The 13,147-nt window shown below is 41.6% G+C and overlaps 1 protein-coding gene across 1 annotated transcript; it reads left to right on the top strand.

Moving 5' to 3' along the window:
* Window positions 1–4,496: 4,496 nt before the first annotated feature.
* On the top strand, window positions 4,497–10,281 carry TGIF2 (TGFB induced factor homeobox 2). The gene is made up of 3 exons (XM_077458455.1): window positions 4,497–4,592; window positions 7,225–7,478; window positions 9,008–10,281. Exons 1-3 carry the CDS (start codon window positions 4,562–4,564, stop codon window positions 9,671–9,673), a joined length of 951 nt encoding a protein of 316 aa, XP_077314581.1. The 5' UTR covers window positions 4,497–4,561; the 3' UTR covers window positions 9,674–10,281.
* Window positions 10,282–13,147: the final 2,866 nt, after the last annotated feature.

Genomic DNA, 13,147 nt, shown 5'->3' on the forward strand with positions numbered 1-13,147 from the left:
CTACAGGTAAGCCTTAATCTAGGCTTACCTGTAGGTCAAAGTGGTTTTTAAGGGTTTACAACCACTTTAACTCTATGCAAAATGCAAAGAAAGTTTTGCCTATAGTTATACTCAGTCATTCATGGTTATGGAGCAGGGGTATGTGGCACCTTGGGCTCCCAGGTGGTGAAATATGTCAAAGCTTTATGCTGTATAGCCGCAGGCGCCTGTGTGTATGAGCCCATTATGAGGTCATTTCTAAACGCATGTAATGATTTTGTATGAGACCTTGTTCACATGGATGATTAGGAGTCTGGTACAGCAAGTATCTGTGGTGGGGGTCACAGGTGTGTGTGATCAACTGCAGCCTGGGAGTCTCTACAAATCAATGACAGGCTGGCAGATGCCGCAGCTGTTTGTATGTAACGGCACATCCAGTGAGCAGATGAATGTCTCATCCAGCGATTACATGTGATTAGGGAGAGACGAGTGGCTCTAGATGCAAACTGTCTGCTGGATGTGCAGTTACATGAAAATAGTCGCACTACCTGCCAGCCTGTCATTGATCCATACAGACTCCCTGTCATTGGCTGATGGCACACACCAGTGATCCAGTTTATACACTGATCAATGGCTCTAATCAACTGTAAAAATGAGGCTTCATTCACACTCTGTGTTTAGGTGCATTAGTTTTTAAGGAAAAATAGAACTCTGTGCTCCCAGGGGCAGATTAGATACTCCAAATGCATCTCAATGCTACATTTAGCTCTCGTTCACATCGGGCGGTTCAACTTCTGACATGCAATTTGACATGTCTAATTTCCGGCTATTTCCGGCAACGGCACAGTCCGAATCGGTGCGACACCGAATTTGCGGCGCCGCACCGATTCACAAAAGTAGTTCCTGCACTACTTCTGGCAACTTTGGGGGCGATTTCAATAGACATCTGTGCAGGAACCCGCACAGATGTCTCTGAAATCACTCTCAAAGTCAGACTGACATGCGGGTCTGAAATCGTGCGATACATATATATATATATATATATATATATATATATATATATATATATAGATATAGATATATATATATATATATATATATATGTATATATATATATATATATATATATATATATATATATATATATATAGCATGGGTTGCGCTAATTCTACTTTTTATTTGATCTAAATGCCAGACTCAAGCACTAGACTGTAAACCTTGCTTACCTGTGGAATAATAATAAAAAACAAAAAAACAAAAAAAAACTACCCGAGGACGCAACATCCCTATTTTTGCGAAATGCGTTGTGGCTGCTTGGACCCTCGTTGATCGGGTTCAGTGGAGGAGGGAGAAGGACTGGAACATATGTTTGGGAACCACGGATCATTACTGAGGACTCCTGACTATACCAAGAGGTAGACCCCAGCCATACTCTTACGTGCATTACTGGACATGCTTAGTGCCGGCTCTGGCACAGGCATATGTGAGTGAGCATTTAGCTGTTGTTTTTAATTTTTATTAAACCTGTCTTGATTTACTGCACCATGATGGTCCCCTATTTTTTGTGAGCCAAATAGCATAGAAAGTTTCTACCTTCCTACTTGGAGAGGCTGTTGATGAGTCCCTTAAAGGAGTGGTTATCCTTAAATGAACTAAAGGTGCAGATACAGACTAGGTCTGGTGAGTGGCCATTTTTTCTGGTGGTGGTGTAAGCGCGTGATTGGTGATTGCAAGAAGCACTTTAAATTTAAAACAAGAAGCACTTTTGAAACAAGAGAAATCAACCATTACTGGAGTGATTGTTTATCTTTATGCACTGTGCACTTTCTTCCCAGGAGTACTCATTTGGGACATTTGTTATATTGTGATCCGTTTTTTATTGTGTGAGTCTGGGCACTATAATGCACTTTATTTGATAACTCTGGGGGTGTTCCTATGTGACCATTACCTTGGGGTATCCGCAGTGTTTTTATATTGTTTGGCACTTAGGCACTTTTATTGGATGGTAAGGTACTGTAAGGCACTTTGATGCCAAAGCAGGGGTAGCCAACACAGGATATAGGTTGGCTCTGCATTGACACTAACCTAATATATTTTGAATATTGTTTGAATATTTTTAGTTCACATCGGGTATTTCTCTGGTGGTAGGGTTTTTATTTTTGTTATCTTTAAAAAAAAAATTCCACAGGTAAGCAGGTGTTAGCCCTTGTACACACGGTCGGACATGCCGACAACCAAATCTGTCGGTTTTTTTCCAGCGGATTTTGTCCGAAACTGTTGTAAACACACGGTCGGACAAAGTTGTTGGAAAATCCGAAAGTTCAGAACGTGATGACGTTATTTTGTTACGATGGGACTACGTTCAGGCTAGTAGCCAATAGCTTTGGTGTAGGAATTTGATCTGAGCATGCGTGGCACTTTGTCCGATCGGAATTCTCTACACATGATCGGACAAAGTCCGATCGGATCATGTTGTTGGAAAATTTTACCGACAAGTTGGAAAACTTGGTCCATCGGAAACTCAGACAGAAACAGTCCGATGGAGACCACACACAGTCGGATCATCTGACAAAGCGGTCCGATCGGACACATTCCGTCGGAATCTCTGACCGTGTGTACAAGGGCTTACAGTCTAGTGCTTGAGTCTGGCATTTAGATCAAATAAAAAGTAGAGTTAGCGCAACCCATGCTATATATATATTCCATTTAGATTGGTCCACAAAGTGACATTCTCATACCAGGTTGCAGCAAACTAGGAAAATTGAATTTGGTAATCCTTTGTGCGCCGGTAGTTTAATATTCTTTATTCAGCTGAACTCGTACTATTTCAGAATAAAGACTATTTAACTACCGGCGCACAAAGGATGAACTCGCGTGATTTAAAACCCGCATTTCAGTGGCGATTTCGGGGGGCGATTTGAAAGACATCTGTGCGGGTTCATACACAGATGTCTATTGAAATCGCCCTCTGAAGTCGCCAAAAGTACTGCAGAAGCTACTTTTGGAAATCGGCGCAGCGCCGCAAAGTTGCACCGATTGGGATGGTGCCCTTGCCGGCAATAGGCTGTGATTTGGCATGTGAATTGACATGTCCAATCGTGCCCATGTGAATGGGGGCTTAAAAGTTCATTCACACCATGTGTTGTGGGACTGCGGTGGGCAGCTATTCCAGCACAGTCCCATTACAAGTCAAGGCTAAAGTGTGTTCAGATTTGTAGCAATAAATCCAAAACTCTGCGTACACATGAATACCAGATGCACATTTAGGGGGGGAAAATACAGGACAGTTTTACACCAACTATTTATTGATCATTACACAGGAACGTTTGTTCTAGAAAAAAAAAACATGCGTACTAAGACCAGTACATCTTGTTGAGGAAAAAAAAGGCTGAGCAAAACGTTCCATGAAGATCTTGCATAAATGCGTGTACGCACCTAAATGCCTGCACTCAAATATAACATTTTCTCTTTTAGTTTTATGGCTCTGTACTCATCGCTGTGTTATTTGTCTTTACGCAGCTGTGTGTATGGTTCCTCAGACACAGCAACGCATCCATATCCAGATCACGAAAAAAGTGGCTTTTTTTTTTTTTGCGCAAGACACCATAAAGATTTTCAATTGTATAATTCACACTGCTCAGAGAAAATAGAACTTGTATAGTTCTCTAATAGTTTCTCTTAATGGAAGCCAGCGTTGGTCAGCTACCCCTAGATGGGAATTGACTTAAAGTGTATCTATAGCTATTTTTTTATTTTATTTATTATTGTTAATATTGATATTATTGTTGTTGTTATTATTATTTTGTTGATATTATTATGAATGTTATTATTATTTGATATGTGACATCCTCAGCCATGCAGTGATCAGTATAACAATGATTATCATTATGTGACAATTGCAGCCATGCAGTGATCAGTATAACGATGATTATTATTATGTGACATTTGCAGCCATACAGTCATCAATATAATGATTATTATTATTATGTGACATTTGCAGCCATGCAGTCATCAATATAATGATTATTATTATTATGTGACATTTGCAGCCATGCAGTGATCAGTGCAGGGCTGTGTGATAATATCTGATATAATTTGACATTAGTGACATTTGCAGCTATGCAGTGCGGAGTGCAGACTCGGAGCCATCTGCAGGTGATGATGATGATGATGATGAAGGCTAATATGTGTGGCGGGAATCCTCTCCTATCCCAGTGATCAGACAAGCAGTTAGGGGGTCTTTGCAGGCTCTTCCCTTCACAATGGTCCTCCAGGACACACTCACACTCACACCCCCACCCCCCACCCCCAATAGATTGCAGCAAAGTTAATTAAATAAGAAAAGAAGTTTCATTCGCAAAACAAGTGACAGAAACCCGACCCTCTGTCTTCTCACCCCCCACACCCACCCAACAAAAAATAAGCTGCAGCCAATCAGGGGGTCTCTATTCAAACCGTGCCCCTCCCTTGTCAAAGAAGACAGGAGAGGGGGGTGTATATCTGTCAGGAGAATTTTGGCAGAACTCATAACCTGCCAGACTTCGGAGATAGACGAGATCTCCGCACACAGATAGCCGACACCATGAGCAAGAAATCCGGAAAAGAGGGTCGGGGTAAGTTGTGCTCAGTGTTGGGGGATTTATCCTGAGCCGGGATAGCCCTCTCCTTTCCTCCCTTCTTTTATTTTCTTCTCTCTTATAATTTTTGTACTTATTTGTTGCACTTTTGATGGGGATGTGGTGCGTTCACATGTATTTCCTATAGGGGGGGGCTGTGCATTATTTGAGTTTCATGTGAAGCTGGAGTTTAAAGTGACAGCTGGAGAGGAGGGGGAGCGGAGAGGAGGACGAGGAGGGGGGGAGACGAGCACAGAAGTTCCTGTTTCTCTTTGAAACAAAGAAACAGTCTTGTTCGTGAGAGCAACTTTTTTTTTTTTTTTTTTTTTTTTTTTTTTTTTTTTTTTTTTTTTCCAGCACCGATCAGCTCTATGTTGCTGATTGCAGTTGGTGTGTGATCGGTGAGTATGTGGGGGGGGGGATCGGTGTGTGCACGCCATGTGCGGACAGCTCTTTGTTTCCGATCTCCGACTTCGCGCTCACGTGTCACCCCTCTGCCCCTCTATGACCCGGGCTGCCCCCGCCGTGCGACTCGGGTTCCCTCTGCGGAGGGGGGGACTCTTGTGTTGTGCGGTCGGATGTGCTGGGCGCAAAGTTTGCGCCGTGATTGTCAACTGTCATTGTTCTGAGAGTTTGGCGGGTGGGGAGGCGATGACGTCATGTTTAAAGGGCTGTGAGGTTACTAGAGTTTGGTTTGCGCACAATGGAGGAGCAGGTAGATGGATGAGGAGCCCTCCTCCTGTGCCCCCACATGTCTGGGATGTCCTGTGCACGTACACAGCCCCCCCCCCCCCCCTCTTCTCTAACCATCCATTTTGGTGGTGGAGGAGGAGGGGGGGGGGGGGGGGTGTGAAGGATATCCATTTGCTCTGATGGGAAGAACCTTGCTCTGCTCAGCTTGTTTTGGAGGGAGAAGTTGTTTCTTTGCATTTGAACAGACACAGGGTGGGAGGGGGAAATCAGACCTATTGTGTGATGGGCGAGGGGCTTGGATAACCGCAAACATTCACCATTTTGACTTTTAGTCTTGGTTTGTTGCAGTTTGAATTTGACTATATATCTATATCTATATTCTTTTTTCCATGTGATTAAAAATAAAAGTTTTGCAAAGTGTAATTCAATGGATCGGCTTTAAAATTTTCATGTGGTTTCAAAAGTGCTATATGAAAAAAATACCCAACATGCATTATTGTAAGATGAAGTGACAACACAGGAGCACAAAAATGGTTGACAAGGACAGTGTTGTCAGTCTACAGCAAAAGCGCCTTCTATATAAATAAATAAAAAAAAAAAAAAAAAAAAAAAAAAAAAAAAAAAATCCCCCCCCCCTCCAGCTAGGGAGAGCCATATCTCAATTTGTATGTAAAAAAAAAAAAAAAATTACATGCATACAAATTGAGATGTGGATCTCCCTAACTGGAGGGAAAATGTAAAAAAAAAAAAAACACAGGATGGCAGGATTCCCTCTTGACTAGGGTAAAGTGTGTTGGGGAAATATCTCCAGTGAGGAAAAACATGGCAAAAATAAAACTGAGGCGGTTAATTGGGGGGGGGGTAGGAGGAGAGAGACCTGAGGGTGACAACACTGTCCTGTTCAGACATTTTTATTTTTTTGCTCCTGTGTTGTCGCTTCATCTCAAGACCCAATAGTAGTGGCCACTTCAAAATACATGGCATGGGCCACTGTTGTCGCCATTGTTTGCTGCCACCTTCTGTCCAGAGATGGCTACTTGCCATTTCTCAAGATGGATTTTCTCCTGGTGGTGACAACAGTGGACCGTGTAATTGTCTGTTGGAATGGCTCACAATGGAGACTTGAACACAGGAGCACCCTTGGGAGACAGACTGTCACCACTTAGGAAATGCTTGACCAAGGACCTTGAAGGCAGGATCAAAAAAATACACAAATTATTAAAAGTGTTTAAAAATGTACATTAACCTTCCCAATCTTATTTGGGGTTTACTGTCGTGGCTATATTTGTAAAACACTTTGTTATACCAAAGAAAAGCCAACTGTAGGTCTGTCTTGTAACTGGAGTCATAACATTGGAGAGTAGATAAGCAAATGAGAAGTGAAATGTAAATTTTCACTGATTAGCAAAACAAAAGGTGTATAGACCCCCCACCCAGGGAATACAATCACTATGTAGAGCAGGCTGATCTTCTTTTTTTTTTTTTTTTTTTTTAAATACAAGAGAATGTAGATGAGGCCCGGGGGCTATTCATGGAGGTTTTAAAAATGCTGCCTATTCTCTCTGTAAAAGCAATTTGTCCACTACAGAAAGTTTAAATTCCTTAACTATACTGTATAATACATTACAACTTCAATAACCTCATCCCAAAACCACTTTATCCATATTTCTCTTCATGAGAATCTCAAGGCTCAACTTCATAGCGTGCCCTTCATCAGATTACCTGGGCTCATCCCTATCAATTGTGTGTGGGGTGTTCTGTTTTGAGAAAAGATGAGCTTTATTTTATGGTCTTCAACAGAACACTAGCTTTATTTAAAATTGGTCTAATTTTTGAGTGGCATCCTTCTGTTTTAACTTTGTTTATTTTTATATATTTTTTTTTTATTTATTTTTTTTTACTTAATGACTGATGTGCTTCTAATATTTTGTCCTAGGCCAAGGGATGAAAAAGAAAGCGACAAGTCCCCACACACCACCTTCCCCCTCCACCTCTACAGATAGTGATCCTGGGGAGGGTTGCAGCAGTGACATGAATGCTCCTGAAGCTAAAAAATGCCGTAGAGGAAACCTTCCTAAAGAAGCCGTTGACGTCCTGCGTGATTGGCTCTTTGAGCATCGCCACAATGCCTATCCATCAGAGGCGGAGAAGGCCGCGCTGTCCGAAATGACTCAACTCACCGTACTGCAGGTATGTCGCCTGATGGCAAGCTTTACAAGGCAAGTCAGACATTGTTGAAGGGCTCTGACTTGCCTTGGCGCTATTTAAAAAAAAATAAAAATAAATAAATAAATAGTGGGGGGGGGGGGGGGGGGTGTATTGTTTTTGTTTTTCAGTTAATTGATTTGTCCTAGAGACTTTCCCACATTCCTGCAGCTCTGTTTTTGGTTCTTTTAAAGCAGAGTTCCACCAAAAGTGTAACTTCCATTTTTAAGGACTCCTGACATTCCACATTTGGCATGTGATATACTTTATTTTGAATTTGGGGGGGGGGGGGGGGGCCCTGTACCTACTTTTGTCAGGTACCCAGCAATCGCTTCTGCTCTGCCGCCTAGACCAGTGGTCATCAGCCCTGTCCTCAGGGACCACCAACAGGCCAGGTTTGAAAGATAACTGAAATACATGACAGGTGATATCATTTTGTTGCTCAGTGATTTGTGGTATTCTAGTCTGCATCTCCCCAAGGTAATACATAAAACCTGGCCTGTTAGTGGGCTCTAAGGACAGGGTTCATGACTACTGGCCTAGGTGACTCAAGTGGAGTCTCCCCTCCCTCCAATCTCCTGGAACACATCAGATCCCAGAAGATTGCCCGGCCGTTCAGGACATGCGACTCGCACCTTTGGTTGTGAAGCTGCATGTTGTCACAGCTGGGTACCCACACTAGTGATCCCGGGGAGAGAACGCTGGATTGTGGGACAGGTGAGTGTTTATTAATAGTCAGCAGCTACACTTTTTGTAGCTGACTTTTTATAAACACAAATGGCTGAAACTCTGCTTTTAGATTGTAATTCCAACCTTCAATTGCAGCACCACCTGCTGGTAAAATCTGGCACTGCTGTCCTGTAGTCCATCTTGATACGTTATAAAATATTTCTATATGTTTCTTTTTTTTTTTTTTTTTGAAGTGTAATGGTCACACTTTACTGCTAAGCTCTTGATTCTTTCATATTGGCCACCAAATGTGACTGCCATGGCCATTACGAAGAAGTGAAGGACTGCAGAAGTCAGGCCTGAAGCATGACCATTACTCTGTGGGCTGGGGGGGGGGGGGGGGGCTAAGAACCCAAAGAGGAGTAGCTTCCATATACAGAATATTTAGGCTACATTTGGTGACCCAGAACAAGCCTTCAGCAAACTAACTTCTGAATAACCATCCCTCCTGGTCAGTGAGTAGTATTTTGTTTCTAGCTTGGCATGACAGCCAAGTTACACATTTTCAAAAAGCGGGTGGCAAACTGTAGACTGCCTATATCTTTTTTTTTTTTTTTTTTTTTTTTTTTTTTTTTTTTTTTTTTTTTTTCCCCTGCCTGAGTAATTTTGGGCAGTTGATTAACATGGTGTGCAATAGCGGTTATCATAGGAGTAGAATGGCATAGTGGGAGGACCGCTAAACATTTTGAGGGTTTCCATTTTCGTGTATATAATTTAGTTTTACTGCTGTGATCTTTTATAATTTGTGGGTTTCTAAGCTGTTTCCATTCTTTTGTCATTTACAGATTTGCAATTGGTTCATTAATGCTCGCCGAAGAGCTCTACCTGACATGCTCCGCAAGGACGGGAAAGATCCTGCTCAGTACACAATCTCTCGCAAGGGATCGAGAAATCAAGAGCCGCTTTCATGCGCTCAGCAACAGCGAATGGCTACAAATACTCAGCAAGTGCCTCCACACCTTCACCAGCAGCAAATGCCTCCACACCTTCAACAACAAATGCCTACAAGTGTTCCACAAATGCCTGTAGATATCCCTCAGATGACATCAGTTGACAACACTACACTGCCAAGCTTGTTTATGGTTCCTCCTGGCTTTGTGCCCTTGATCTATCCTTTCGGGCAACCCATCCATGCTGTCGCCACGGTCCGTCCTGACATCATCATGCAACAAGTGGCTCCTGCTATGAAAGCTGAGGAAGCCGGCACTTCAGCAGAGCTGCCCAACAATCCTAGTTGCCCTTCCCCTGAGGAACTTGCAGAAACCCCTCTACCTGCCTTTCCTCCTCCCTTTGTTGAAGGTGCTAGAATTAGCCCTTTGCAGATCTTGGCTCACGTGGCTACACTGTACAAAACCGAAATGACTGCTAAGGAGGAGGATATCCGCGAAGCTGCCCGCAGTGCCCTGCATGCCCTTCAAAATTTCAACCTTAATGATGAGTCTGATTCCTAACCATCTACAATGTTTTTTTTTTTTTTTTCTTTCCATCAGTCAAATGACTTCAAACGCTTCCAATTTTTTTTTTTTTTTTTTTTTGTTTTTGTTTTTGGACTTCACATTGAGAAGCTTGAATTGGATACTTACCCATCTTTTAGTTTTGCAAAGAACGCACAAACCCTCAGCTTTTACTGAGGGCTCTTTGCAAACAGGTCAAAACACATGCAGATGGGTACTTGTTTTATATAGTGACTTCCGGTACTTTTTGCTGTTTACGTTTTTTTTTATTTAGTGTTCGGGCCCCCAACTGCTAGTGTAGTTGACTTGGATATGGGGCAATACGGCACCTTGAGACACTATGGGTGGGGTGGCCATATTCAATGAACCTTTTCTGCACAGTGTTCTAAAAATATGCTGCTACCCCCCCTCGCACTTTATCGGTCAAACTGACCAAAGCTTAGTCAGCAATGTTAAAGAATCACTACAGCTGGGTTTTGGAGTAGGTGACTCGCACATGATACTTGAACCTTCTCCAACTTTCTTGGCATCTTTTTACATTGCTGCTTTGTTGTAATTATATAAGTGTTTGGGGAGGAGGGGCAATTTTTTTTTTTTTTTTTTTTTTTTTTTTTTTTTTTTTCTTCGTTCTTAACACTGTGTTTAAATATATTTTCCCGTGTTTTTTGAATAGCTAGTTTGAAGCTTCCTCTATGGAAGTACAATACGCTGCTCAAACTAAACAGATTTATACTTGCACTGTATGCTCAAAAAAAAAAAAAAAATTGGCACCAGCCAGGATGTCAAATAAGCACATTTAATGGCATGCCAAGTGGCCTTTTCCAAGGTGCCCAAATTACTTTTGTGTTTATTGCAGGTAGTCCCTCTACCAACATCTGCCTTGTTAATGTCCAGTCATAACTTTTGTAGTTCTGGATAGTGGGGGGGCAACTTGGAACCTGACCGGTTTGTTCTGCTTTCTAGGGCTCCATTAGAGTTCCCTCTGCTTCCTGTCACCAGTTAAAGTAGACCGGAAATTAGGACAAATCTACAAAGTGGAATATGAGAAGGCTAGAACTCCTATCAGATTTTTATTGCTGCCCTGGTTGTAGATATTCTCTCACTTCCTGTCAGATTAAAAAAAAAAAAAAAAAAAATTTTTACAACTTCTTTTTTTTTTTTTTTTTTTTTTTTTTTTTTTTTGAGCTATACATTGCAGCTATAACCTGTGTTTGCACAGCTTTGCGTTGAGCTGTGATGGGTCCACTTTAAGAATTGTGAAACTGTGAAAATCATATTTTCGGTCACAGTGCATTACTTATTGCATTTAGGTTGTGGCAGGGATATTATACTTCTTTTTTTTTTTTTGTAAACTTTTTGCTGTTCATCTCAATGCAATCAGCAGCAGATATATATATTAAGGGAAATACAGTATTAATTTTAAATACATTTCTACTTGCCTTGGCCTCTTGCATTTGTAAAGTTCTACTTTAAAGAGCTTAGTCTTAAGTGATGCTGAGAGCATGTTGCTAGAACTTTTAGTTTCACTAGAATTGCCATTCCCTTTAAAAAAAAATAAGAAAAATAAAAGTAAAAACAAAAACCCACTTGATGGCACAATATTTACATGCACCTCAGTTCTGTAATGTAGTATTATCTTTTTTTTTTTTTTTTTTTTTTTTTTTTTTTTATTCCTGACCTCATTAGTATGTGAGTAGAAATGGTACGTGAGCTAAGGACTTTTCTATGTTTGCAAATATCTTTATTTTAAATGTTTTTTTGTATAACGGGTAACGCGTTTTAAAAAAAAAAAAAATTTTTTTTTGTTGTTTTTCTGCAGTGTTGCAGTACCTTGTGTAACTATCCTCCCATTCCTCAGTGCAATCTCCCCCTTCTCTTCCCCCCCCCCCATATATTTGAAAAGAAACACTCCTTACCTCACATGAATAAATAGGCCTTTTTGTTTAAGTGAGTTGTCTTTTCTTTGTATATTTTGGAAATTTCAACCATTTTTACTTCTACTGCTTGGGATCTGATCAATTTCAAGCAACTGCACCAAATGGACAGCCAAATATAAGGTAAAGGACTTGTATGGGGGGTGGGACCAAAAAAATCAGATAAAGGTTAAACTAGATGATTTTTATACAAAGGTGTTATATCCTAATTTTAGAGATGACCTAAAGCAAAACTTTAACACTAGGATATTTTGTCAATCTTGGTGCTTAAAGAAGAGAAATATTAAAGGTTAGATTTGAGCCCTGCAGCTGGGGCTAGTTGACTCATTAGCAGGAAGTGATATCCATGTGCCCTCCTGCCTTCTACTCGCATTTAAAAGTATGGCCTTTGAAATGATTTTATAATTGCCTAGGTGGATACAGCTTAGATGCGATGCTGCCTCTGCGGTGAGAACCGAGCGATCACACTCTGATTGCTCAGTTCTTTCCACTCTGAGCAGAGAGTGCTGACAGTCAGCAGCTCTCTGCTCTGCCCTCCGGCGCTCAATGAGCTGGGCTGTGGGAGTGGCCGGCTCAGGCTTTTGGCAGCTCATTCAGCAGCTGCCAGTCAGGCTTCTGGGCGAATCCCAGAAGCCAGGATCAGGATCTTTTTAGACCCTGGACCAGCTGAGTGACGTCGGTGGCCTTTAGTCGCTGTTGGCTTAAATGGGTCACAAGAGTGTAGAACCAACTGTACTCTATGAAAATTCTGGCTTTGGCTATACTACTTCTTTAACTTGCAGAGCTTTAGGAAGTGCTCTGCAGTTCCCCAAAGGATGTCCCTATGCTGAGCTTTAGACTATGAATATATGTGTGAACTATCTACCTGCCAAATTTCTATAGCTGTGTATTCATTTTGTAATCCTTTTATGAAATGTACATGTGAACCATTTGTAAGACAAAAATGTGCTTTCTCTTCAGACAGAAATGTGATCCTTGCATTCTAAGTGGGGTATCTAGGACCCTGACCTTAAGTGCCATTAATCGGCTTGGCCAAAGCCTGATTGGAGAGTGAAAGTGACAGCACATTGACGTCCCCCCTACCAGCTGCATTTGAAACCAAGTTTTGATTGCTCATCCCATAACTGGATTGAAGCCCAAATCCCTGGTGCATCTAAACAAAAATTTTGCTAAGATTGGAATGTTTCTTTAGTAACCAGCCACAGATTAGGACCTTTGCTCTCTATGGGGAAACAATGGGCTCCTACACCTCCCTTGCTGTGTCACAGCTAGAACTCGTCCTCTGCTGGCATGCAAAGCAATGGTCCTTCTCTACAGCATGCTGGCAGGGGACTGATTTTTCTACAAGTGGTGGCTGCTTTGCTTTCTAAAGAGATTTTCTACTGCTTTTCATGCACCTGGAATTTATTTTGAAGATTTAAATTGGAAGTCTAACTGAAGTGTTGGTGAAATTTGGTCTTGTTCGAAAAGGCACTCCGTATCTTCCAGCAGTAAATCACATGGCAAAGTACCAGAGAACTGGTCACCTGATCTCTGC

Source organism: Lithobates pipiens, unplaced genomic scaffold (genome assembly GCF_037356315.1).
Source record: "Lithobates pipiens isolate NorthernLeopardFrog02 unplaced genomic scaffold, aLitPip1_a1.2 Scaffold_28, whole genome shotgun sequence".
NCBI lineage: Eukaryota > Metazoa > Chordata > Amphibia > Anura > Ranidae > Lithobates > Lithobates pipiens.

Coding starts and splice junctions, on each gene's coding strand:
- TGIF2 (XM_077458455.1), top strand. CDS start 4,562: ATGAGCAAGAAATCCGGAAAAGAGGGTCGGG. Junction 4,593..7,224: donor ATCCGGAAAAGAGGGTCGGG/GTAAGTTGTGCT, acceptor ATTTTGTCCTAG/GCCAAGGGATGAAAAAGAAA. Junction 7,479..9,007: donor CTCAACTCACCGTACTGCAG/GTATGTCGCCTG, acceptor TGTCATTTACAG/ATTTGCAATTGGTTCATTAA.